The sequence below is a fragment of the Cnephaeus nilssonii genome (genome assembly GCF_951640355.1).
Source record: "Cnephaeus nilssonii genome assembly, chromosome: 13".
In the NCBI taxonomy this organism is placed as follows: Eukaryota; Metazoa; Chordata; class Mammalia; order Chiroptera; family Vespertilionidae; genus Cnephaeus; species Cnephaeus nilssonii.
In genome coordinates, this window is record NC_137084.1 from 44942473 (window position 1) to 44966868 (window position 24396).

General features: G+C 58.4%; 1 protein-coding gene across 6 annotated transcripts in view; it reads right to left on the reverse strand.

Moving 5' to 3' along the window:
* Positions 1–24396, reverse strand: part of GDPD5 (glycerophosphodiester phosphodiesterase domain containing 5) — a 90542-nt gene that overhangs the window by 18417 nt on the left and 47729 nt on the right. For all 6 annotated transcript variants that reach the window (XM_079787871.1, XM_079787866.1, XM_079787867.1 and 3 more), the window contains 3 exons: positions 9542–9645; positions 6573–6666; positions 5872–5931 (listed from right to left, as the gene is read on the reverse strand). In XM_079787871.1, coding sequence (XP_079643997.1) covers positions 5872–5931; positions 6573–6666; positions 9542–9645 — 258 coding nt within the window. The remainder of the gene's footprint in view (positions 1–5871; positions 5932–6572; positions 6667–9541; positions 9646–24396) is intronic.

Consider the following 24396-nt stretch of genomic DNA (forward strand, 5'->3'; position numbering starts at 1 on the left):
CCTCTACCCCACAGCCCTACCCCGCTCTCTCTAAGGGGCCGGGCAGCCAGGCCCCCACACCCTGCCCCCACTGTGCTCAGGCCTGAGGCAGGTGTCCCTCTCTCTTCCTGCAGGGCCTGTCTTACCCCTCTCAGCAGTGCTCTGACCACCCTCCAGCCGGAACAAGCTCTGATGGGTTTCTAGATGGCGAGGGCAGAGGGGGCAGCTCCACCTCATTCCTGCCTGGGGTGAAGTTTTCCTTTGTGGGTTTGTCATGCCGGCCCATCAGGCGGGAAACAAGTGTTCCCATAAGAAGCAGTAATAAGGCTGAGCTGGGGCGGGGCCTTCGGCGACTGGCCAGCCTGCCTGGGAGCATGGGAAGGAGAAGCAGGCCCGAGGAGGCTGCGTGTGCTGGGCCTGTGTACTGGGCCTGTGTGCTGGGCCTGTGTGCTGGGCCTGTGTGCTGGGCCTGTGTGCTGGGTCTGTGTGCTGGGCCTGTGTGCTGGGTCTGTGTGCTGGGCCTGTGTGCTGGGCCTGTGTGCTGGGCCTGTGTGCTGGGCCTGTGTGCTGGGCCTGTGTGCTGGGTCTGTGTGCTGGGTCTGTGTGCTGGGCCTGTGTGCTGGGCCTGCGTGCTGGGTCTGTGTGCTGGGCCTGTGTGCTGGGTCTGTGGGAGGCACTTTCTGTTTTCCTTGTGTTTATTCTCCTAAGGTCCCAGGGGAGGCACGATCTTCATTTTACACACAGAGAAACTGGGCTCAGACCACAGGGTTTGCTTGGTCGTGTAGCGTTGAGGGGGTGGGTCTGGACCCAAACCCCATTCTGCCTGGGTCAGAGGTCATGCTGCAGTGCGGGAGGCCCAGTGTCCTAACCACCCCTGAGAGTGCCCCTCCATGCGCAGGCGCCTGGCCCCTGCTGCCCCGCCAGGCGGGCGCTGGGCACGGCAAGCGTCTCTGAAGGGTCGTTTCTGAGAGCATCTATGGCAGTATTTAATTGCTAGTGGAAATTAAACAAATCCCCCATAACCCTCATGCAATTAAAACTTTGCTGATGAGTTTTGCAGTTGCTGTGGTGGCACCATTATGCTCAGCAGTGTGGCTGCAATATTCACAGTCTGAGGGATTCCCCCCACACGTGTCCTTCAGCCACAAGAACAGCCCCGAATCCCGGCAGCGTGCCGCCATCCCTCCCACCTGACTGGGAAGGAGAAGCCCCCCCCCCCCCCCCCAGAAGCCGCTGTCCCCTGAGAGCCCGCCTTTGGTTTCCGTGCCGGAGAGACTGTGGTTTGTGAGGACAGCGGGAAGGATAGGGACACGGGGGCTGCATCCATTCGTTCAGGAGCGTTGCTGGGTGCTGGCACCCAAGAGGAGTGGGAGCCCCGCCTCGAAAAGGTGCCACAGGTTGGCCTCCTGGGCGGGGGGTGGGGGTGGGGGGCTGGAATCTGGGTTCGGTAGCAGCTGGTTGGCCGGGGCTCAGGGACACACTTGATACATCCACCAGCACATCCCAGCTCTGCTGCCTAACGGGGGAGGTGGGCCTCTCGGAGCACGGCTCCTGGGCTGTGAAATGGGGGGAGTGAGTGCCGACCCCACGGGTCCTGGGGAAGATAAAAGAGCAAGTACTAAGGGCTGTGCTTAGCACAGTGGTTGGCACTGAATTAGTACATGCTGGTGGTGTAATTTTTAAAAGCGGGCTGAACATCAGGCGAACAGGATTATTACGAGGAGTATATGGAATACTGTGTGGCACGTGCCCGACACACGGAGTGAGTGCCCAATCAGTGATGGTCGTGGCTCTTACGATGAGCACAGTGCCTGGCACGTCCTGGCACCTGCCCCCCCCCCCGCCCTCCCCTGCTCAGGACTCAGGGGAACGAGGGACTCTCAAAGTAAAGATCTAGATTAAACACAGTATAAAGCTGTAGTATTTACGTAAAGCAGTTGGATGCTGATATAAGAGCAGAGAGATAAACAGAATTAATAGAAAGCTCAAAAACAGATCTAAATAGATTTTAATAATCAGCATATGCCCTAGCTGGTTTGGATCAATGGATAGAGCGTCAGCCTGCAGACTGAAGGGTCCTGGGTTCAATTCTGGTCAAGGGCACGTACCTCAGTTGCAGGCTCTATCCCCAGCCCTGGGGCTTCGAGCAGGAGGCAACCAGTTGATGTGTCTCTCTCACATCGATGCTCCTCTCTCTCTGTCTCTCCCCCTCCCTTCCACTCTCTCTAAAAATCAATGGAACAATATCCTTGGGTGAAGATTTTTTAAAAAAAATCAGCATATGATAAAAGTGGCATCTCCAATGAGAAGGGAAAGGGTAGCCATAACTGGTTTGGCTCAGTGGATAGAGTGTCGGCCTGCGGACTGAAAGGTCCCAGGTTCGATTCCAGTCAAGGGCATGTACCTTGGTTGTGGGCACATCCCCCAGTGGGGGGTGTGCAGGAGGCAGCTGATCCATGTTTCTCTCTCATCGGTGTTTCTGGCTCTCTATCCCTCTCCCTTCCTCTCTGTGAAAATCAATAAAATATATTTGTTTTTAAAAAGGGAAAGGGTAGATTTCTCAATAGATAGTCAGGAACAGTGGGAAACCATCCAAGAAGAACAAAGTAAGACCATACTATACCTGAAAGTAACTTCCAAAATGTTAAAATTTTAAATGTTATAAAAAGTAGAAACATGTAATTATCAAATAATGCCACAGAGAACATTTTTATAATCTTGGAGTGGGAAAGAATCTAACACAAAAGCCAGGCGCCATAAAAAGAGAAGACAGATTCACATCCTTAAGAACAAAAAAATCCCCATGTCAAAACCAGAACAAGCAAGGTCAAAGGCGGAGTGACACACTCGGAGGAGTTATTTGCAGTCCATCAGCCAAAGGGCCGATTTTCGGAATCCATAAAGAACTCCTGCAAATTAATAAGCAAAAAGCAAATCCTGTAGCAAAAAGGCAAAAGAGACGAAGAGACAGTTTATGGAAAAGAAAATGCAAATGACTCAAGCACACGAAAGATGCCGAATCTAACGCATCGTCTGGGAAATGCAAATCAAAGTGACACGGAGGGTCAGGTTCACCCATTAATGGGCTCAAGTCGAGACATCATCACACACTTTATGGGCAAGGGTGACGTGATAAGCATAATCATCACGTGCCCAGGGAGCATGGACTGGCGCACTCGGCAAGGAGGCGATTTGACAAGAACTATCACAATTACAAAAGCATCCTCTAGAATTCCCACCCAGATCACAAGGTCCCGGCAATGAATTAAAAGCACCTGGGGCCCCCCCAGCGTGGTTCAGTGGTTGAGCATTGACCTATGAACCAGGAGGTCAGGGTTCCATTCTAGGTCAAGGCACATGCCCTGGTTGCGGGCTCGATCCCCAGTAGGGGGCATGCAGGAGGCAGCCGATCAATGGTTCTCTCTCATTATTGATGTATCTATCTCTCTCCCTTTCCCTTCCTCTCTGAAATAAAAAAATATATATGTATATATAAGTATCCTATCTAAGAAAGACAGAATATGCAAATTGACCATAACTCCGAGACAAAGGTGGCCGCGCCCACAGCCAATAAGGAGGAAATATGCAAATTGACGCCACAAGCGAGAGGCGGAAGGTGGCTCCGGGCCAGAGCAAAGGTGGTGCCGGCAGCCAGGGGAAGGAAGACCTATTCTTGCACGAATCTTTGTACATCGGGCCTCTAGTATATGTATATATGCATATATATTTAAAAAGCAACTGGGATGTCATCAGGCCCACCAACAGGGGATACCTGGGGACCCAGGGTTAGAGACGGGGACAGGAGCAGGGGCTGGACGACAATGGAAGCTCTCAATGCCCTGTGGGGAAGGAGCTCCGAGAGTTTTGTTAACGTGTGAAATGGAGGTATAGTAGGCTTGTGTGTAAAGAAAAGGAAAAAGGAAGTGTATATGAATATGTGCATATGCTTAAAATACTTTGGAGAGATAGTAGGGAGACTTACATTGTGTACTTTTTGGCACCTTTCTAATTTTTAACCATGTCAATGTATCAGATGGTCAAAAATTGGTTAAAACAAAAAAAAAAGGACAAGGATTCCTTAGAATCTTCTACTCAAATGATAGAATATTGGAAACAAAACAGGAGAGTGTCCAGCCCCTACTTGAAAACTCTGAGCCCCAGGGAGCTGCCTCCCTCCTGGTGCAACGGGTCCAGGCATGCATCAGCTTCGGCTGGACCTTCCTCGTGCTGAGATCTCATGGGAGGGGGCAGCGGGGACAGGAAGTCAGGGCTGGCACCGGAGCTGGCACCGTGCAGATGAAGGGATCTGATCCCCCTCCCAGGAGAAGAATCCGTGCAGTGACCTGCACCCCTGCCGGGTCAGCGCCTCCGGAGGCCTCTGCACCAGGATCAAGCAGGGGTGACCTGCTGAGAACCAGGCGTGACCTAGAGGAGGTGACCACGGTGTGAGCCAGCCCCACCCAGGTGCCATCTGTTGTGGTTCTTTCAAGCATCAGCTTTGCAGCCGGGAGATAAAAGTGCCTCACAGAGGGGACTTCACAAGCCCAGAGGAGGCCTCCGGATAGAGGGACCAGCAGGCAGAGGTGGGACACCGGGGCTGCTGGCTGCTCTTCACCCCTCCAAGACGCCAGCCACCCAGTCTGGCTCCCCAGCTCCTGATCTCCAGGCCCCCCTGGATGCCCTGGGGCACCTCCCACGACACAGCCCAATTCGAACTCACTATGTCTTTCTTCCAGTTCCTGCTCCATGTCCCTCTTCTAGCTGGAAGTAAGCCCTTCCCCTCAGAGTCACCCTGGACCCATCTCATGGGCTCATGGTTATTTCTAGACATGTCTGCCCCTTCCTAAACGGCATGGCCACTCTGAGCCAGGCTCTGGGAATAAAGAGACAGCCGAGCCCTCCCTCTAAGGCCCAGGTGCTCCTGCGAGGAAAGGGCTCTCTCTCGTCAGTTTTGTGCCACCCCTGCGGCCCCTGGGGCCTCAAGAACAGCAGGCGTCAGGCAGTTCCGCTCAGCACCGCGCGGGCGATGAGCAGCAAGAGGGCTGAGGCTCTGGTCCTTGGAAGCCTCCCTGTGTTGGGCCCAGCACCCAGGGAGGCACTAGGGCCAGAGATGGGCAAAGCCAGTCCTGGTCTGCAAGAAGCTCCCAGAGTGGGGAGGGCCGGGGTCAGGGAGCCAGAGGGAACCGGACAACACGGATGCTCAGGCTGTGGTGGGGGGCCCTGCAGGGGCTGGGGAGTCCAAGCATCCTGGGCAGGTGGTGGAGAACCAAGGAAGGGCCGGAGGGAGACAGAGGGAGGCGAGAGCGAGGAGGCAAAGTAGAGAAGAGGCAGCCGTGCTGGCAGGGCCCGAGATGTCTCATCCAAAGCCGGGGGTGACCGACGCACGACAGCAGCTGGGAGACATCAGCAGGGCCATGTCATGCGGGGCCGCCATGCTGGCTGGGGGTTGGGGGGTCCTCCTGGGAGCAATGGGAGTGGTGGAAAGGACTCTAATGGGGAATGACACGACTGGGTCGGTGTCAGAATGAGCTCACTGCGGAACGAAGAGAGGGTGAGACCCGAGGCGGAGCCCGCCAGTGTGACCTGTGCTGGTTCGCTGCGCGGCTATGGGGTGAGGACCCTGGATCCTCCACTGACGAAGTGGGAGACCTTGGGCAAATTACTTAACCTCTTTGTACCTCAGTTTTTCCAGCTGCAAAGTAGGATAATAGTACCTGCAACATAGGGCTACTGTGAGAGTTAAATGAGTGAACACAGGCCAGGCCGGGAGAACGGTGCTGGGCACAGAGTGAGTACGGAGTGTGGGCTACTAGAACAGTTGTAGCCGTGACCCAGAGGAGGGGCGATGCGCCCGCCTCCTCTCCCCTCTGACCTCACGGAGGCAGCCCTTACCTTGTGCAGCCAGTGCAGGTTCATCTGCTGCCCCACGGCGATGTGACAGAGCGCCAGGACCTGAAGAGGGGCCACAGGGCGACAGTCAGGCTCCGCGTGAGACTCAAAGGCTTCCGCCAGCTCCCCAGACACCCTTCTCCCCACTCAGCTCTGGGTCTGGCTCAGGAAAGTCAACAAACCCTCCCCGCAGGCGTAGGCGATGGGAATGCCCAGCCCGGCCCACGCCTGGCCTCCTCCCAAATTCTCCCAGGCCTCCTGCTCCTCCTCCTCTGGGATTTCCCCCTCGGCCCTGCTGCCCTGGGACTGCTCAATTTGTGTTGTAGGAGGTCCAGGCCCCTCGAGGCGGAGGTACCTCTGAACCTTGTTCCCAAGGAGCCCCCCATCCAACAAAGGGATGGACCGGAGTCTGAGGGAATAGAGGTCTGGGAGCAGGAACCAAAACAGAAGTTCCTGGAAGAGGAAGTCTGCAGCGGCTCCTAAGAGCGGACGCCTCCCTCCAGGTCGGGGGAAACACTGCAGGATGGGGTAGAAGCAAGGCGACCTCCCACCTTGAAGGAACCAAGCCCCCGAGGTGCAGCAGCCCGAGAGAAGGGGAAGAGAGAAGGGGAAAGCCAGCTCCCCTCATCAGCCCCGGGCAGGCCCCTCCATCAGCCCTGCACAGGCCACGCCTCCCTTCCCGGGAGCAGGGCCAGCCCGCGTACCAGGAGGCCCGCGATGTAGGTGAAGGCGGTGGCTGCGGTCATGAGGATGGGCACGGACCAGTCACTCCAGTAGCCCATGCGGTTGTAGAGGTACCTGCAGGAGGAGAGGGGGCCGGGCTCAGACCTCCCCCAGGAGCCAGGGCCCTGCCTCAGGCTGGCCAGGCTCAGGGGCCAGGCCCTGCCCACTCTGTAATGATGCTATTATTTCTCCATCATCAGCCAGGCCTGTGGAGAGCTCGTGGTGGACACTGGGCATGCCAAGAGCATAAAGGAGAGAACAACCATCTCCGTCGTTCTACTGCCCAAAAACAAACATTTCCCAAACTGGGCTGGCTTTTCTCCCAGCGGCTTCCCCGCCTATGCTTATAGATCTGTATCTACAGCAAAGCCGGGACCCGCTGGAAGAGCATAGTGGTCAGAGTTTGGCTTTGGAGGGAAGTACACTCGGATTCAAATGACCACTCTGCCTCTTACTGGCTTGTGGGTCCCTGTGGAGGTGACAGGCTTCACCGATCCTAAAATGCCATCAGTTGTGACACTCATTTCTATTTCAAAGCTAGAATGTGAAAACAAGGGGTCTTAGAATTGATCAAATGCCCTTCAAAGGATTTCCTGAGGATGAATTGGGGGATGGGGGGGAGGCATGTGATAAGTAATCAATTCTCTTCTCATTAACACAGGCATTTACTGAGGTCAGTACAAATCCGAGGAAATGTGATTTTCAACAGCCACGTAGTCTTCTGTTGAATTAGTGCACCATATGTAGCCAACCTCCCACTAATGGCAATTAATCATTTCCAATTATTCGCTATTATAAATTAACACAAAAAAGAAAATTGTGCACGTATCCTTGTGTTCTAGTAATTACTTACTTAGGATAGACTCCTACACACAGAGTCACAGGCTAAAGGGAATAAGCTTTTTAAGGCACGTGTTTCCTGCTCTTCCGTGGCCCTCGCGCTCTGATTCCAGAGGAAATCTGCCACCTGGGAGATCACGGAGTGCGCTCTTCTACCATATAGATGGGGAACCCGAGGCCCAGAGAGGTGGGAGGACCCGCTCCTGCTAACAACTTCTGCCAAATGCCCTGGCTCCACGTGTCTCTCACTCGCCAGGGAGCCCTCCTGGGCAGCAACAGCCCAGACGCCCCTCCCTGGCTCTTGTCATCCAGCCCTGACCGCCTGGGTCTCACTCACACCCTCTGCAGAGACCACAAGACCCGGGCCAGGCTCCCCCGAATCCCAGCTCAAGAAACTGAGGTGACAGGCAGGTGTTCAGGCCACCCCTAAGTCCCAGGCAGCCTCCCGATGGGCAGGCACCCATCCTGTGCTTGAGCCACCCAGTGACAGGGAGCTCACCCTCTGGGAAGAGGGGGTGGCTCTGTAGACAGCATGAGACAGTCAGCCAGGCTCGCATCGCTGTCCTAGAGCTGTCTGCATTTCACTGTGTGACTTCGGGAAGGCTACTTAACTTCTCTGAGCCTCAGACTGTCCTCGGAATGACTTTTTGATACTAACTGGTTGTGTGGCCACGGGTGAGTCCTGCCCCTTTCTGGGCCTTAGGTTCCCCATGATGGGGATGGACCCGATGATTTTCCAGGTAGCCAACCTCCAGTTCAGCAGAACTGTCCACGGTCTGCAGAGAGGGCCAGCAGGGAATGTTCCTGCATGCCCAGCACAGTGCCTGCGCTGTGATGCCTACAAGGACGAGTAGCTGATTTATGGCATTTAATAAAGGCCAGAGGCCACCTCAGGGACTCAGCTGGGGCTGAGGCTCATCTTGCCAGGCTGGGGGCAGTGGGGACAGCAGCACACCCTTTATTGTGCTCGTTAATAATGGAGGCGCAACGTAGGGCCACACAGAGGGGAGGGGATGCCCAACTCCATGAACAGAATCTTAGGATCATCATGGAATCCCAGAACCATGGCCCATCAGAAGTCCGCAGCCCTAGACGTCCCCAATTCTAACATCATGGCCCCTTCCAGCTAGAGAACGGGCCTCCCAGGAAACGACCCTCAGGGTGAGGTAGAGCGTTGAGCCCTCTCAAGTCCATCATCTCATTTCACCCTCAGAAAGACCTGATGAGGTCAGTTACCCCATTTTACTGAAGAGGACACTGAGGCTCAGAGTGGACCAGAGACTTGCTCACAGTTGCACTGAGCTGAACTTCTGACTCAAAAGGAAGAGACAGCACTCAATGGGGCGGGGGGCGGGGGGGGGGTTGTCTGGCTTTCCAGCCTCAACGCTGCCCCCAACTGATGGTGTGAACTTGGGCTTTAGTATCTACACTTGTCAATGAAGGAGATCCCACTAGAACTCAGGGTCCCTCCCCTCCTCCCTTCACTATTTGACAAAGACAGGAATGGAGGCGGGAGTGGGGAAGAAGCAGGTGCCTGAGCCGAGCTGTCCCAGAACCACAGCATCTGGCAGCCCTGCCCAAGGCCCTAATCAAGGAGTTAAGCGGGGGTGGTGGGGGGTGGGGAGGTGGTGTCAGGGCCACGTCCTCTGCTGAGGCCGTTGTATCTCTGGCCTTGGAGTCCTCATCTACAAAGGGGCCAGGGGCCCCAGCCCCCTGCTGAGCCCTGCCTGAGGCCCTTCTTATTTTCCAAAATAGCACCAGGAAGGAGTTCCCTGTCTCTCCCCCACACACACACCGCCCCCAAGCTGGTCTCCGTTCCCCTGGGCTTTGTCTTTCCAGAGACCCCTGCCCCAAAGCCACACAGAGTTGGTGGCAGAGCTCTGAGGGCCAGCCTGAGAGAGAGGCTCAAACTCCACCACCATCACCACCACCATCACCACCATCACCATCACCACCACCATCACCATCACCACCACCATCACCATCACCACCACCACCATCACCATCACCACCACCATCACCACCACTCCACCCCCCAGTCTCAGCCACTGGATGCCCGGGACCCAGGCCACGTCCTCCCCCCCCCCCCCCCCGCCCCGTCCCCACTCACCAGTTGAATTCATCGTAGTCATTGTGGACTTCCCACCAGAAGTAGAGCCAGGTGAGCGTGAGGCCGAAGGTGACGGTGAGGAGCAGGAACCAGAGGCGTTCCCACTGGAGGAGCAGGGCAGGAAAGGGGTCAAGTGGGGTCACGGGTTGGCCCAGCAGGCCACCTGCCTGAATGTGCCCTCCTTCTCCCCCTCTGCAGCCAAACCTGCCAGGCAGGGATTGGTGCCCTCTTCACAGTGGTAGGGACCTGAGGCTTGGGGGGGCGGGGGGCGGGGGGGCGGGGGTGTCCTGTGCACAAACTGGTGGGGAGCTGGGAGCAGGGTCGGGCTCCACCCCCGAGCTGGGCCCTATGGCCGCAGCCTGAGGCCTTGCCAGCGTGCACCAGTCTCTGGGCTCTGGCAGTGGCCCAGGAGCAAAGGCCACAGCTGCCCGGAGCCCTCCCACTGGCATGGTGACCTGCAGCCTGTGAACAGGTCACAGTCTTCATCTCCGTCCCTCCTCACACAGGCCTACAAAGCAGGCATTCTTCTTCCCACCTCCGCCCTGAACTACTGATTAAACGCTGAAGCCCAGAGAGGCAAAGCGATTGCCTACGTCACACAGCCAGTTATCAGAGGGTTAAAGCCCCCCCCCCCCACCCCACTCTGGACTTGAGGAAATGCAGGGTTCTGCAGCCCCCCACCAGGCACTGGCCCCTCAAGGCTGGGCCAGGCCACCCCTCTGTCTCCTGTAGGAGTGGGGATGGGGAGGGTGGGGGCTGCCGACCCACCAGGGCTGCTTCCGAAGGGCTGCTCAGTCTGCAGCCGCTTCCGCTGGGCCCCGGGTTTAATCCTTGCTTTCATCCGTCCCCTTATCTCCGAAGCACAGCAAGCCTGGACATCCTGCTGTCTGGGAACTGCTGAGGTCATCAGAACACACCAGCGGCCCTTGAGGGGAAGTCAGTGCAGGGGAGAACCCAGACCACCCCCTGGACGGGCCGGAGGGTTTGCAGCAGCTGGGCAATCGCTCGCGGGCACTGTCAGGAGGCCCTTTGCCAGGCTCCGTGCAGCTCACCTCACCTCAGCCAGCCCCGAGCTACAGTTCTAATCCCCATGTACTTTCTTAATGGCTCCTTCCGGCTTAGCCAAGCAGGGGGTGCCTCTGGGGGTGCTCCCCACCCTCACCTCTCCCGCTTCATACCCCCTACCAGTTCCCTCACTCTGGGTGTGGCCACCTAACATTCCCATTCACCTTCCAGGTCAGCTCAAACGTCACCTCCTCTGGGAGCCTGCCTGGCCTTTGCCCCTGCCAGCATGCTCCCTCCCCGGGGCTCCCACAGCATCCGGGAACCGCTTTAAACTCGCCTCCTGTTCCCTGTGACCTGTCCCTGGGACTGTGTCTCCCCGATTACCGCTCTGTGTCGCCCTGGGTTCTGCGAGCACAGGGCCTGCGCCTGCCTCCACTCCCAGTATTTGCGACTGGGAGAAGAAGAGGGAGAGTTCCCTCGCTGCCCAGGATACCGCCATCCTACACGGTCAAGAGACAGCACAGTGGAGCCAGATTCCCTGTCCACCACTTACTAGCTGTATAACCTGGGGCATTGCAAGCCGATGCAACCCGTGCCTCAGTTTCCCCCCTGTGACATGAGGACAATAGTACTTATCCATGGGGTTGATGTGAGAAGTAAATGAGATAATACAAGCCAGGTGCTCGGCGCTGGCAAGCCTTCAGTGTTCTCAGCGCATCCGTAAGGATGTCTGCCTCTCCCCAGCATGCGGGGAAGGCCCGCAAACCCGGGCGAGTCGTGACTGTGAACACTTCCTGGGCAGGAGCGTCCAGCTTGGGTGACAAAGCAGCCTCCTCCACGTGGAACATAAATGGAGCTGTGATGATGACAACACGCGAAGGAGGTGGAGGCGGTGGCTTCTCAGAGAGTAGGCCAGCGGTGTCTGGCCCCCCCCCCCCCCTCCCAGACACAGAATGGCAGGAGCCCCAGTTCCAGGCCCAGCGAGGCCCAGCCTTGTCCAGGAAGGAAGAAACCCTGGCAGGGGCCAGCAAGCCATGGGCCTTTTTGGAGCAATGGAACCCTGGCAGCCACTGGCCAGAGACTGGCTGGGACTGTCTAGGGGAGCAGAGAGGGGCCCGATTCGGTCCTGCCTTCTGCGTCTGGGCCCCGGCTCCAGAGGGGCTGGCCCTCACCGGCACAACTGAGCCAGCACCCCCACCTGGCGGGTCCAGCGTCCTCCCCCTCCAAGTCCTTCTAAGAATCCCTCTTGCTACCTCCATTTCTTACTTGCTCACAGATAATTCGTTTGCACCCATTTCCTGCAGAGTGCAGCGGTCGGTCCCGGGCCAACTTAAACAGCTGGGTCTCCTAAGACTGGTCCACCTTGGTGATGTCCTGCTCCAGCTCCAGAGTCCCACGGGCCTGAGCCCCCCAGCCCCCCTCTGCATCCCAGCCCCCCTCTACCCCACATGTGCACTTTACACGCCACGTGCCGAATCACCCACCGTTCTTCACGGGCTCTCTCCAGCCCCCTGCCTTTCCACGAGCCACACCCTCCATTGAGAAGGCAACCTAGTCCCCAGGGGAGACTCCCGCTCCTCAGCGTTCCCATTACCCTTGCACCCATGTCCGTTCCGACACACGCCCTGCAGGTCTGTAACTGTCTCTCTGTGTGTGGGTCTCCCTGCTGTACTGTGAGAGCCTGGAAAATCTGGATGGTCTTCATTTTCCCAGGGTGAGTGGGAACTTAAGAAAAATTTGATAATGAAACAGAAGGTGAGAAAACAACCTTTCTCCTATCCCCAATGAGCACGCCCCCCCCCCCCCCCCAGGAGAGATTTCACTGGGGGCCCCACAGAGGAGCCTTAGACTTCTGCGGACTCTGAGCTGGCAGTGGTGCGTGGCCACCTGTCCAGAGCTCGCTCCACCTCAGTAGGACCAGGCCGCTGCGCCTCTGAGCCTCTGAGCAGGTGATGGGGTTCTCAGAGGGGCCCTGGGGAGAGCTGAGCCTCGGCCATGATGGGTCCTGACCCAGGCACGCAGGCTAGGGGACCACAGCTGGTGGCACCAGGGGGCTGGCGGCAGGGACAGGGAGGGTGTCCCAGGTGTTGGGAGATGTCCTGTGACGAGCTGTGATGTGGGACCCGGGGGCGATGCTGACAGGTGGCCGGGGAGACCACAGGTGTCGGGAGGGTCCACTTTCTGCGTCTGGGCCCCGCACAACTGAGCCAGCACCCCCACCTGGTGGGCCCGGCATCCTCCCCCTCCAAGTCCTTCTAAGAATCCCTCTTGCTACCTCCATTTCTTACTTGCTCACAGATAAAAATTCGTTTGTACCCATTTCCTGCAGAGTGCAGCGGTCAGTCCCGGGCCAACTTAAACAGCTGGCAGGCAGGGGTCTCATACACTAAGGGTCCCTGTCCTCACATGGCTAGATCCTGAGAGTGGGACCGGGGGGGGGGGGGGGGGGGACAGGGCAGGAATGAGGGGCTGCACTGCCCTGCCCCTGGGAACCAGCCAGGGTGGCAAGATGAGAGCTGGCAGATGTGTGAGGCACCCAGGGCATGACAGGGATGGAAGCAGGGCAATGAGGGTCTAGGAACCCCATTATCAGGCATGAGCTAGGGTGGGGGCGCCTACAGAAACCGGTCCTAGGAATGGGAAGCCAGAGGCCCCATGGCCACAGGGAGCCTGCAGATGGGGATAAAGAGGCACCGACACAGGGGGCGGGCGGGGGAGGGGGCACAGACAGGGTCATTCTAAGAACAATCGGAGGAAAAAACTGAATGGCGGGGGCTGGAAGGAGGGGGAGGGGGAGGGGGAGGCAGGGAACTGGTAGGAGGAAGTGGGGGGCGGGGAGCAGCTCCTCTGACAAAGAGGCTCCAAATGGCGCTAAGGGTCCTTGTCAGGGCGGCAGGGCGGCCGGGGATGCTGCCCACATTGACGAGCCAGCCTGGCCCTGCTCCGGCTGAGCAGCCAGAGGAGGGACGGCGGATCCGCTGCCTCTGTCACCTCTCACGGTCCGCACGACGCCGGGGTGTTTGTTTGTGGGCAGTTGTCCCAGCGGAGAGCACGCGCAGACACGGAACCTCAGAGAAGGGCCGCCACGTATGGCTGAGCAAGCTGTGGATCCCAACATGGAAAAGGGCCCCGACATCGTGGTTCCCAGCGATGGGCACATTTGTCACGACCATGTCCCCCCCCCCCCCCCCTGCCGGTCAGGAGTCTGGGGAAGGGGCGCCTTTTGCTAATTTGCATCAATATGGATGAGTGGAGGCGACTCAGAGGTGGAGCGATGTACCCAGTGGGGGAGGAGGGGCCGTGGGACTGAACCCCGGTGTCCTGACCGGAGGCGGTCCCCACAGGCTCCCCGGGTGCCCCGCGCATCTCTCCCCAAAACCGCCCTCTGGGACCCGCGTGGCCACCCCAGGCCCAGCTCAGCTCACTAGCTCACTGGGATTCCTCTCTCCCCTCTCTCTGCCCTCCCCCGCCCCAACCTCTCTCTCCTAGGAGAGGCCCTCCCACTGCCCAGCCTCTGAAGACCTCCCTTCCCCGACCCCTTCTGCAGAGATTCCTGGGACCCGCCGACGTGACCCTCAACCACACTCTGAATTGCGGCGATGCAAAGAGGCCAGGCTTGAGAGGCAGAAGGCAGACCTGGCCCTGCCACTTGGGCAACGTATTCAGCTCCTCTGAGGTTCGGTTTTCTCTCACAACCCCGGCCTCGGAGGGCTGGTGTTAAATGAGGTGATGAACGCCAAGGGGCACACGCAGCCTCATGTGGATCAGTGTGCAGGGCTGTGGGCTCCTTCGGGGCAGGGGTGGCTGAGATATCTCTGTGTGCCCTGGGCCCACATCCTGTGGGGCACAGGTAGTGCTTAGATTGGTATGAGGAACAGAGGATGTGCTGCTGGTAGCCGTCATGCAAGGAGGCTTCAGGGCGCCGGTGGACAAGACCAGACATCATCTCAGGCTGAGCCTGGCGGCCCCACGCCACAAGGGAAGGCGCCCCTGTGACACGCCAGCCTCCTTCCTTTGCAGGACAAAGGTCAAGCAGTTCCTGCGCTGACAGGTGCAGCCGGCAGGAGGAGGAGGAGGCTGAGAGCAGCCGGGGAAGGGATGGGCCCTGGCTGTGCACTGCTCACTCTCCCAGCCGTGGCTGTGACAGCATCCCAGAGGCCACAGGCATTCAGCCCACACCCCCAGCCTCATCTCCTCCCACTCTTATCCCCCCTCCCCCCCCAGGAAGATGAGACCCTCCATCCTTGCCAAGCACCAGTGTGCCAATTTCCCCAAACACCCGGCTCCTTCTCTTCTCACTGCCTCATGCTGATTGTCACGTCTTCTCCTCTCCCTCTTCATCTGTCCCGCCCACCCCAGAACCTTCTGCATTCAGAGAAAAACGGTGGCAAGAGCTTATTAGCAGCGGGGCTCACACAGTCACAGTCACAGACACGGAGCAGGGCTGGAGCCCCAAACCCCCACCTTACACAGGAAGTGCTGCTGCTGCTACTTGTGCCCCGGACCGCGACCTCAGGCCAGGATGCACAGACATGGCTCCCTTCCACTGCTGGGGACCCTGCGGGTTTGGAACGCCTCCCCTGAGTCCCCCAAATAGAACCTGGACCCTGAACTTCATGTCAGGACAGCACCTGGCAGGAGCCACCTCCCTGACCTTGGCACCATCATCGATTTCGGATCCATAGTGGGCTCCTGTTCCCGGCCTGTCACCCGGGGCAGAGCGGCCTCTTAGCCTCCAGGACAGGAGCTCAGCCTGCTTCTGCTCCTGCAGCTCCCGGGATGGGCGGGCTCCCTCTGATGCTGCCTGGTCGTCCTCTGGCCCGAAAGTTCTTCCTTCTAAGAGAAGCTGGATAGGGACAGGCTGCGTCTGGGGGTCCAGCAACACTGGGTTTGAACCCCAGACTGGCTACCGACTGAATGTGTGACCTTGGAGAAGACGTTTACTCAACATCTCCGAGTGCCCGGGTCCTGCTCTATAAATGGGACAGCAGGCTGGCAGGTGGCACAGACCAGTAGAACCTGCAAGGTGCCTGGTGACGGGAGGGCCCTCGGAGTTATTTCTCTTCTCTCCATCCCTCCCTGAGACGCAGCTGAACCCGTCTCCTTGACTGCCCCCCGCAGCTGGCTCTCTGATACCACACGGAACAAGCCCCCCAAAAGGGCAAGAAATACTGGGGTCAAATGACCAGGGGGAATATAATCAAGAGCCGGCCCTTCTCATTCACTAGCCAGGTGCCTGTGGGCCAGTCAACCAGGACATCAAGCTTCCGTTCCCCCTGTCCACAGGGATGACATCACCCCTATGTCATGGGAGGGCTGCCAGCCTGAACAAGATTACAGATGTAAGCTGTAAATCGCCAAATCCAGGATCGTTCCTGTAATTATCATTTCGCGTCTGACAGCCCTTTAATTACGTGAAGACAGTGATCAAGTCTCCCCCCGCCCCCTGCACTGCACCACATTTTTCCCGCTGCTGAGGAGAGCCAACCGATGGCCCACCCCCAGCCCAGGTGGGTGCCCGGATCAGTGGGCACACAGGTCAGGTCTGGCCCTGCAGGCTGCAGCCCTCGGAGCCACAGGGATGGAGGAAGAAGACCCCGGCCCGGCAGCTGCCCCATCTTGTCTCATAGCCCCACATCACTGGCTACGGAGGACAGAGCCCTGTGTGAGCTCTTCACAGAGCTGGTGGTTGCTCAGGGGTGGGGGACTTCTAAGAGCTCTCTACTTGCCCCATCTCATCTCATCCTCTCCAAGCTCTGCAAAGCAGGTGGGATAGTCTAGTTGGAGGAAGCCAGGGCTCAGAGAGGGGAAGTGATTTCTCCCAAATCACAAAGGGAAAACATAATGGTGGGACCAGAACCCACACCCAGGCCTGGTTGCCCCCAGTCCCAACTGTCTCAAAGCAGCCTGGAACAGGACGTGTAATTATCCTTGTCTGACTGAGGAGACAGACGCAGGAGGCAGGGCCTTGCCCCGAGCCACACAGCAGGTCACAGGCAATGCCAGGGCAGGGCCTCTGGAATGCCAGCGTCAGAAAGGATTTCAGAGGTCCTCCCGCCTTGTCCTCTGAAGGTCCAATTAGGAAATGGAAAATCTGAGACCCCAAAAAGGGGACATGGCCTGGGAGCATGGACTCAGGACATGTCCAGGGTAAATTGGTAGGGAAATGCTAGAGAATCCAACAGAAGGTGTTGGGACATCCAGACATCTATTTGGTAAAAAATACAACTAGATCCCTACCTCACGGCCTAAACCAAACTGAATCCCAGCATCTCCCTCCAGGTCCTCGCCACCACTCTCTTGCAGGAGTGCTACACACTGGTGCCGGCACTAGAATATAAATCAGGCCTGGACTCCACGCTGAGCAACCCACCCAGATGACTGACCGGCCGACAGGCAACTCCAGTCCTAGGAGTGAGTGTGGCGAACAGGGTAACATGGGCTGCTGAGGAGCACACTGCCAGGTACGGAGGGCCTCCAAGAGGCTTCGCCTACAGCAAAGCTGGAGGAAGTGGGCTTGCTAGGAGGACCAAGGCAGGGAGCCTCGATTCAGGCAGAGGGAGGGAGTGACGGTGCAAAGGCACAGAACCAGGCAGGTTTTGTTTGGGGAAATGGCTTCTTTTCTTATGGGCTTATAAAAGCTTTCTCTATGTAAGAGTATTAACCTTCACATATGGTGTATTTTTTAATTCTGTCGTTTGACTTTAATTTTGTTATCAAGTGTGTTTTTTTTTGGATAAAAATTTACATTTTTAGGCAGTCACATTTATCTCTTTCCTTTTATGGGTTTTGCCTTTGGTCTCACGTTTAAGGAAGGTGGCCCAAGATTACGTATCTAATTCATATTTCACAGTGGTCATTTCCTGGCCTCATTGTTTGCATTTAAATCTGTGTGTAACCCATCTCTCTACAGCCATCTATCTATAGCTCCGTACGGATGTCTACGTGTACGGAGAGAGGTTGGAAAGCCTTATCGCTAAAGCATGAAGACTGGAATTTCTTTTACTTTACATCTTCCCAAGCTGTTTGAGTCTTCTCAACAAATGTGTGCTTCCTCAAGGGAACAAAAATACATTTTAATCCATCTGGGACTTATTTTGGTTTGAGGTAAGAGGCAGGGATCTCATTTTACTTCCACCAAACGGATGCTTCGGCTGTCCCGGTGCCATTTGTGACACGTGCAACAGCTCCCACATTCAGTGAGCACAGAGGCGCGTGCTCGGATGTGTGTGGTCTGCTTCTGGGTTGTCTCACCCCATGTGCTGACCCTGCCTGGTACAGCTCCTTCCACATGGCGGGGCTCTGGCCCCTGGGCCACCCCTGTGGTCCTGGCTCTGCTTTGAGGTCCCAGAGCCCAGCTATGCCCTCAGCACCAGAGCACCACACTGGAGAGAGAGATGGAGGGGTGCTACCCATCCAGTCTGCCCACTTGCAGGCCAGATCTTGGGCGCCCAGTTCCTCCAATCACCAGCCTGTTTGACCCTCACCCACTTCCAAATGGGGGGACTGATGCGCAGAAAAAGCCCGGGAAATGTCAGCTGGGAAGGGTGCGGGGAGCTCCTGGAAGGGAGAGGTGGGCAGGCCCTGGCAGGATTATTCTGGCCCGGACACAGGAGATTTGGGGGAGGGGTGGCCTGGGGAGATTTGAGCCGTATGACAGCATGAGGGCCTCGCAGGCAAAGGGTTGAGAATCCCCACCCCCAGCCAGCTCCTGACAGCCTAAGAGGCTGGATTTATTTTTCTAGGCTCCAGAGAGCAGGGCAATTAGGCCTCTGTCTGCCCTTCTGCTGCTGGGGTGGGGGGTGGGGAGGTGGAGGGGAGGTCCTCAGAGCTGCTCATTAGGCAGTAGAATGGAACCAGGCCCAGCCAGAGCGCCCAGTTTCTCCCGCCCATCCTGCGGGCTGCATCGGTCCAAGAGGAGACCCGAGCAGAAGAGCTGGGAGTCTTAGGAGGGATTACCCCAGAGCCCCTTCGAGGGCCCTGCCACAGGGTGGTGGGTGGCCGCACGCCCTGCTGTTCCCCATCACCATGCTGTCCCATCCACACTCCCTAAGCAGCCACTCAAGGCTGTCAGGAGTGTCGTGAACAAGGCGTGACCGCTTCCCCAGGAGCACGGCGTGGCCATGCCCCCCTCACAACATTCAGAGAAGAGCTAGGTGTGTGTGTGTGGGGGGGGGGTCCCCCAAAGGCCAGAGATGACATGGCTTTATTGCAGAGATAGATCCTCAGCTCCCGGTGCTGCCACAACCCGGGCACTCTCAGCCCGTCCTCTCTCTCACAATGCAAGGATACCACCTCCCCTTTTCTTATCCCCCCAGCAGCCCTGTAGGGTTCAGCAGGGGTGGGGAACCTTTTCTCTGCCGAGGGCCATGTGGATACGTATAACGTCATTCACAGGCCGTACAGAACTATCAACTTAAAAATCAGCCAGCTATGTTGGGTCCAACATTTCATTAACTCACCCCCGATGCCTTGGCAGGGCCAGACCAAATGATTTCGAGGGCCTTGTACAGCCCGCGGGCCAGACATTCCCTGCCCCCCTCTGGAATGGGGGCTTATCATCCCCATTTTAGAAGTGGCAAAACGGAAGCTCAGAGGGTGCCCCTCTCACCTGCTGGGCCCCTTCCCCCCAAAGCCCCGAAGAAGGGAGCCGCCAGCCCTTTGCAAGTCTGTGGTAGGACACGGTTCCCCAAGGTGGGAGCCGCGGTGTCTCTGGTAAAGGACGTGAGGCACATTGGTATCCCTATCTCCCCGGAGCTTTGGGGCATGAACATGTATCGCCATCTAACCCACACGCAAGCTGGGACCAGAGAGGGTCTGGCCTTGCATCAGGTCACGCGCTAAGTCACTGGAGGGGGCAGGGAAGAGGGCAGGCTGCATGCCGCTCCCTTGGCCAGGAATGCCCACCAGGTGCTTCTGGCCGATGCTAATCGCATCCGGTCCCAAAGGCTGCTTCCTCCAGGGAGCCCTCCTTGATTCCCAAGTGGAACCCACTCTTCCCTGCCACACACCCATCCCTGTCATAGGCCCACGTGGCGGTAATAGAACAGGGAGGTGGGGCGCCAGCCTTGAATCCTCCTGTACACTGGCAGAGCCCAACCCCAACCCCAAGGGTAGCCTGAGAGGTCCCACAGCTGAGTCCGCACCCTTCCCTGCCAGCCTCAGCCAGGGGCAGGGCAAGGCAGCTCACAGCTGCACTCTCCCGACCACCCCACACCTGTGAGCTCCCTGGGGTCCTGCCTCTCCACACAGTCACGGGGTGGCAGCGCATTCCCCTAACAGGCTTCCTCGCTCCTCGTCCAACTCGGGGCTCAGTCATCCCTCCAGGCCTTGCCCAGCCCCTCCTGAGCCAAGCCCTTTCCTCAAAACACTCAGAGTCTAGCAGGAGACACAGGAAGTCACACTCCACGTGGCAGGTACTGCGAGAGCCCAGGGAGGGAGGGAAGACGGGAGAGAGACCAGACTCATTTTTTGGTGCGGGAAGGGGGGAACTTAGAGGAATAGACATCCTATACTAGTCTAATAAAAGGCTAATATGCAAATTGTCCCCACGGGCAGGAGTTTGACCGACAGGGAGTTAGACATGCCCTGACCACCGCGGGGCAGTGTGGAACATGGCGGGCGTCGGCAACGCGGCGCTGGCAGCAGGCGGCAGTGGAGGTGCTGCCGGCCCCAATGGGCCCCCACAAGAGTGAGACCACGGCGGGATGGTGGAGCAGGTGAGCGGGCGGCATCCGGCCAAGGCGGGTGCGGAGGGAGTCCCTGGTCGGTGGTGGTGGTAGGCAGCCAGGGGAAGGGAGGCCCCAGCGGGCAGCCGGCAGCCGTTAGGGGCCCTACCCGTGCACAAATTTCGTGCACTGGGCCTCTTGTTTGCAATGAGCCTTGAAAGGCAGAGACAAAGAGAGTTCAGGCAGAGCTGTGAAAGGGGGCAGTGATGGTGGGGTGGCTGCAGGGGCTGTGTGTGGGGAGGGGTGCTGACGAAACCCCCACAGCAGGTGTCTACTGCTCCCATCCTAGGAGGTAGGCAATTAGGGGTGGGGAGTTTTCTGTTTCTGTGTCCCACCCATCCCGCTGCACCATTCCTGGACTCTACCGAGGCCACTCTCCCCTCTCACTGACTCCTGGGCACAGCACGGTGGCCTCATCCTGCCGGGCTGGAAATCACGGGCCGACAGAGGCATCGTCAGACTCCCAACCTCGTCCACAGCCAGCCTGCTGACTGCACCTTCTAGGTGTCTCTAGATCCCTCCCTTCACTACCTCCCTGCATCCTCCTACCCCCAAGTGAGACCTCAGCCGTTCTCACCGGGCCCCCTGCCCTCCCCACCTCCACTAAGTCCCCTCAGCACTCTTCCTCCGAGATTGAACCACAGTGGCCCTTGCACAGCCCGAGTCTGCCCAGTGTGAGTGCAGGCTCTCCAGCCCAGCCTCAGCCAGCGCCCTCCCCTCCTCACACTGGAGCCAAATGCTTTCAGTTCCCAAGTGCAGGACACTGTACACACAGCTCCCTGCCAGGGTCACGTCCCCAGTCTGGCACGATGGTGTAACTCTCTCAGGCACCGGCGCAGGCCAACGTTCCTGCCTGGGGTCTCCTGGCCTCGGCAGCGATCCCCTGGGTGGTCTGGGTATGTCAGCTCTTGTCTGTCTGCTCCCCTGCCTGCCTAGGAGCCCTTCGGGGAAGGGGGACCGGGTCTGATACACCTGTGACCTCCAGGCCCGGAGCAGGTATCATGATGGTTTGTTGATCGAATAAGTAACCAGTGCCTCCCAGACAAGACTGGTGTGGAAGTGGGGAGCGGGCGCAGGACTGGGGGTGCGAGCAGGGGCTGTACAGGTTGTGCCTGTACCTCCTCAGCTTGAATTAATCACTTACTCTGCCTGGAGCCCCATCCTTAAGATGGACGGGGTCAAACAGCCTCAAAACAGCCTTCAAAAGGCAGGCTGACTGTACAAGTGCAAGGGTCGACGGTCACGGTCTCCTTCAGTGTCTTGGGCTGGGACGGTCCTCCAGGCATCTGACCGGTATCCCTCTTGCTACAGAGAAGCCGGTTCTGACACGGGGCTGCCTCCCACCGCTGCACAGTCCTCAGGGCCCCGTGGGCCCGGCCTGAGAACTGCCTTCTGTCCACCAAGGCCCTCGCTGGCAGCATTAGAGTAATGAGTCACAGACAACAACCAATTCATTAGCCCGGTTATAAAAAGCTCTGCTTCCCCTTCCCAGAGTGAGCGGGCCGCCTCCTGTGGCCAGGCTCCTCCACCCACTGAGCCGGGGCAGGAGAACGGCTCACTCCACCTCTCTGGTCCTCAGTTTCCTGTTTCCTTATTTGTCAAGTGTGTGTCCTGGGGGGAGGGGACCATGTGAGCCAAGGCTTGGGGCAGGAAGGAAGGAGGCCCGCTTGGACAGCGGGGAGGGGGCTCCTACTTGAGCCCTCTCTACCCCACACCCTCCCCAGGCTCCCCTCCCGTCCTGCAGGGCCAGGCCCCAGCCCGGGCAACACAGAGGGTCCCTCGGGTGGCAGGGAAGACGCTCCCCATCTTGTCCAAAACGCTCCTGGTCCAGTGCTCTTTCTCCTGCATCAGGCAACTTCCCACGCCCTCTCCGCCCTTCCGTTCTTTTCCCTCTCACAAGCTCTCGTGAAAAACACAGGATTCCTGGACTCAAGACACAGGATTCCTCCCCTACAGCCTCCATCTTCCGGAGGCTCTTGCTGCAAATCTGTCCCGGACTGCAGGTGTGACATGGCCTTGGTGTCTGACCCATAAGTGGGGCGTAACAACTAAACACGCCCCCCCCAGGGGTGTTACAACAGTGAACAGGGCAAGGCGTGTAAGCCGCATGCTCCCCAATAAAGTGGGTGCTCAGTCCACGCTCACTGTCAGTCTCACACTTCACTCCCCAGCCGGGAGTGCAATGCCTCTGCCTCACCACCCGACTGTCACCCCCTTTCACAGATGAGGCCCCGGGAAGTGGGCTTCACAGAACTTGACCCCAGGCTTCTGAGCTGGGAGATGCAGGGGGGCTCCCCTAAGAGGACCTGAGGGGAGGGGGTGCCTGGGCCGCCCCCAAAGGAGGGGGCGCGGTGGGGATGAGGAGCGGCAGAGGCCCAGCGTTGGAGGCCACCCCTTTCTGAGGCCTCTCCTTCCCCCCCAGCCCGAGCGGCTCTCCCCTCCTACCCAGCCTGTGCTCCCGGAGCTCACTCAGGGCCTCCATTTGTTCGGCCAAATGTACGGAGCACCTTCTCGGCACCAGCCCGGCTCTGAGACACCAGGTGGCTGTCCCCGTCACTGTGTCAGGCCGGGGAGCCAGCACCCCATCACCCTCCTCACCCAGCTGTCTCCGGGGGACTGGGAGAGAAAAGGGTGAGCAGGCTGAGGCTGAGGCTGAGCCCGGGAAGTGGGAGGGGAAGCTGGAGCGGAGTGAGTGACAGGGAAGGGGGCGGATGCTCATCCTCAGCTCAGAGTCTCAGGGTCACCTGAGGTGAGCTCAGCCCCTTCTGCAGAGGCCCTGCCACCCCGAGCTGCTGCAAAGCCCTCTGCCCTCTCCCAGCCGGCTGGCTCGTGACCTCCTGCACCCCTTCCTGCTTCTGCCCCACACCTGGCCCCAGACCTTGGTATTTGCAGCGCCTGCACCACTTGGGCTCCCAGTCAGCTCAAAACTGGCCTCAGCCCACTTCCCCCCCTCTGGGCCCGGTGCGGGCCACAGCCAGGACCCATCACTTCCTGACTCCACCGCCGAGGACCGCCTGGCCCGCGCCCACCAAACGGTGTGTTCTGGGAGATACACCTTCCTCCAGGGTCTGCTGCGACCGCCAGGGAACTGTCTGCGTGGAAGCTCAGCCATGCTCTCCCCTCCTTCGCCTCAGCTGTCTCCCCGCCCCCACCGAGAGCTTTCCACCTACACTGCTGGGGTCAGATCTGAGCTCTGCCCCTTCCTGGCTGGTGTGACCTGGGCCAAGGCACTGACAACCTGGCTTCTGTCTCCCCTAGTGAAATGGTGGCCGTGACACCCAGCTCACGGCGTGTCGGTGCTCAGCACAGCGCCTGGCACCAGACACACGGGGGAAGCTGACTGCCCTCCCGTCTGCCTTTCCTGACATGGGGAGGCCCTGCCGCCGGGCCCCAGTCTGTGGGGAGAACGGAGCTCAGAGCACAGCGGCGTGGCCGAGGAATTCCAAAGTCTTAACCCTCCCCCTCCTCCCTTTCAGAGTGGAGAGGCCGAGGCGCGGGGCCCAGGAATCTCTGATCTTCCTAACTAGTCACAGCTAGCACCGTGCCGGTCACTTCATGTCGCTATCGCATGCCATCCGCCCAGCAGGTCCTTGAGCGGTGTGAGTGCTATTGCATAGGTGAGAACGCTCAAAGTCAAGTGCACACTGCAGACAACAGAGGGGCACTGTCATACACCTAACCGACAGTAACCTCACGGGTGATCTCATCACACATTCCTAACCGGGCGGGACATGGCGAACAGTCACACCCCAGGCTCCTAACTCCTTTAGCAAAAGGTTCATCTCTGCCTCAAGCAAGCCCTGTCCGTTGTTTCTGTGCATCTAGGTTAACGCAGGTTTGAAATGCCCTTTTCAGACCCCTGGGAAGTGGAACTAACCTTCAGGGAGCACGGGGTCTTGTTAACGGTCCTGGAGGCCAATGCCGGCCCGGCTTTCTCCCACCCTCATGTGATCTTCCCTCCTTCATTCTAAACGCACAGGAGAAACCGCAAACCGTCCTTCTCCGGAGCATCGGAGACCTCGCTTCCCAGCACTGTCGTCAGTTTGGCTCAAATGAAGTCGATTACCATTCTCTACAGGTTTGGACGTTTCTTACATCGACAGGACAAGTAGAAGAGGCACA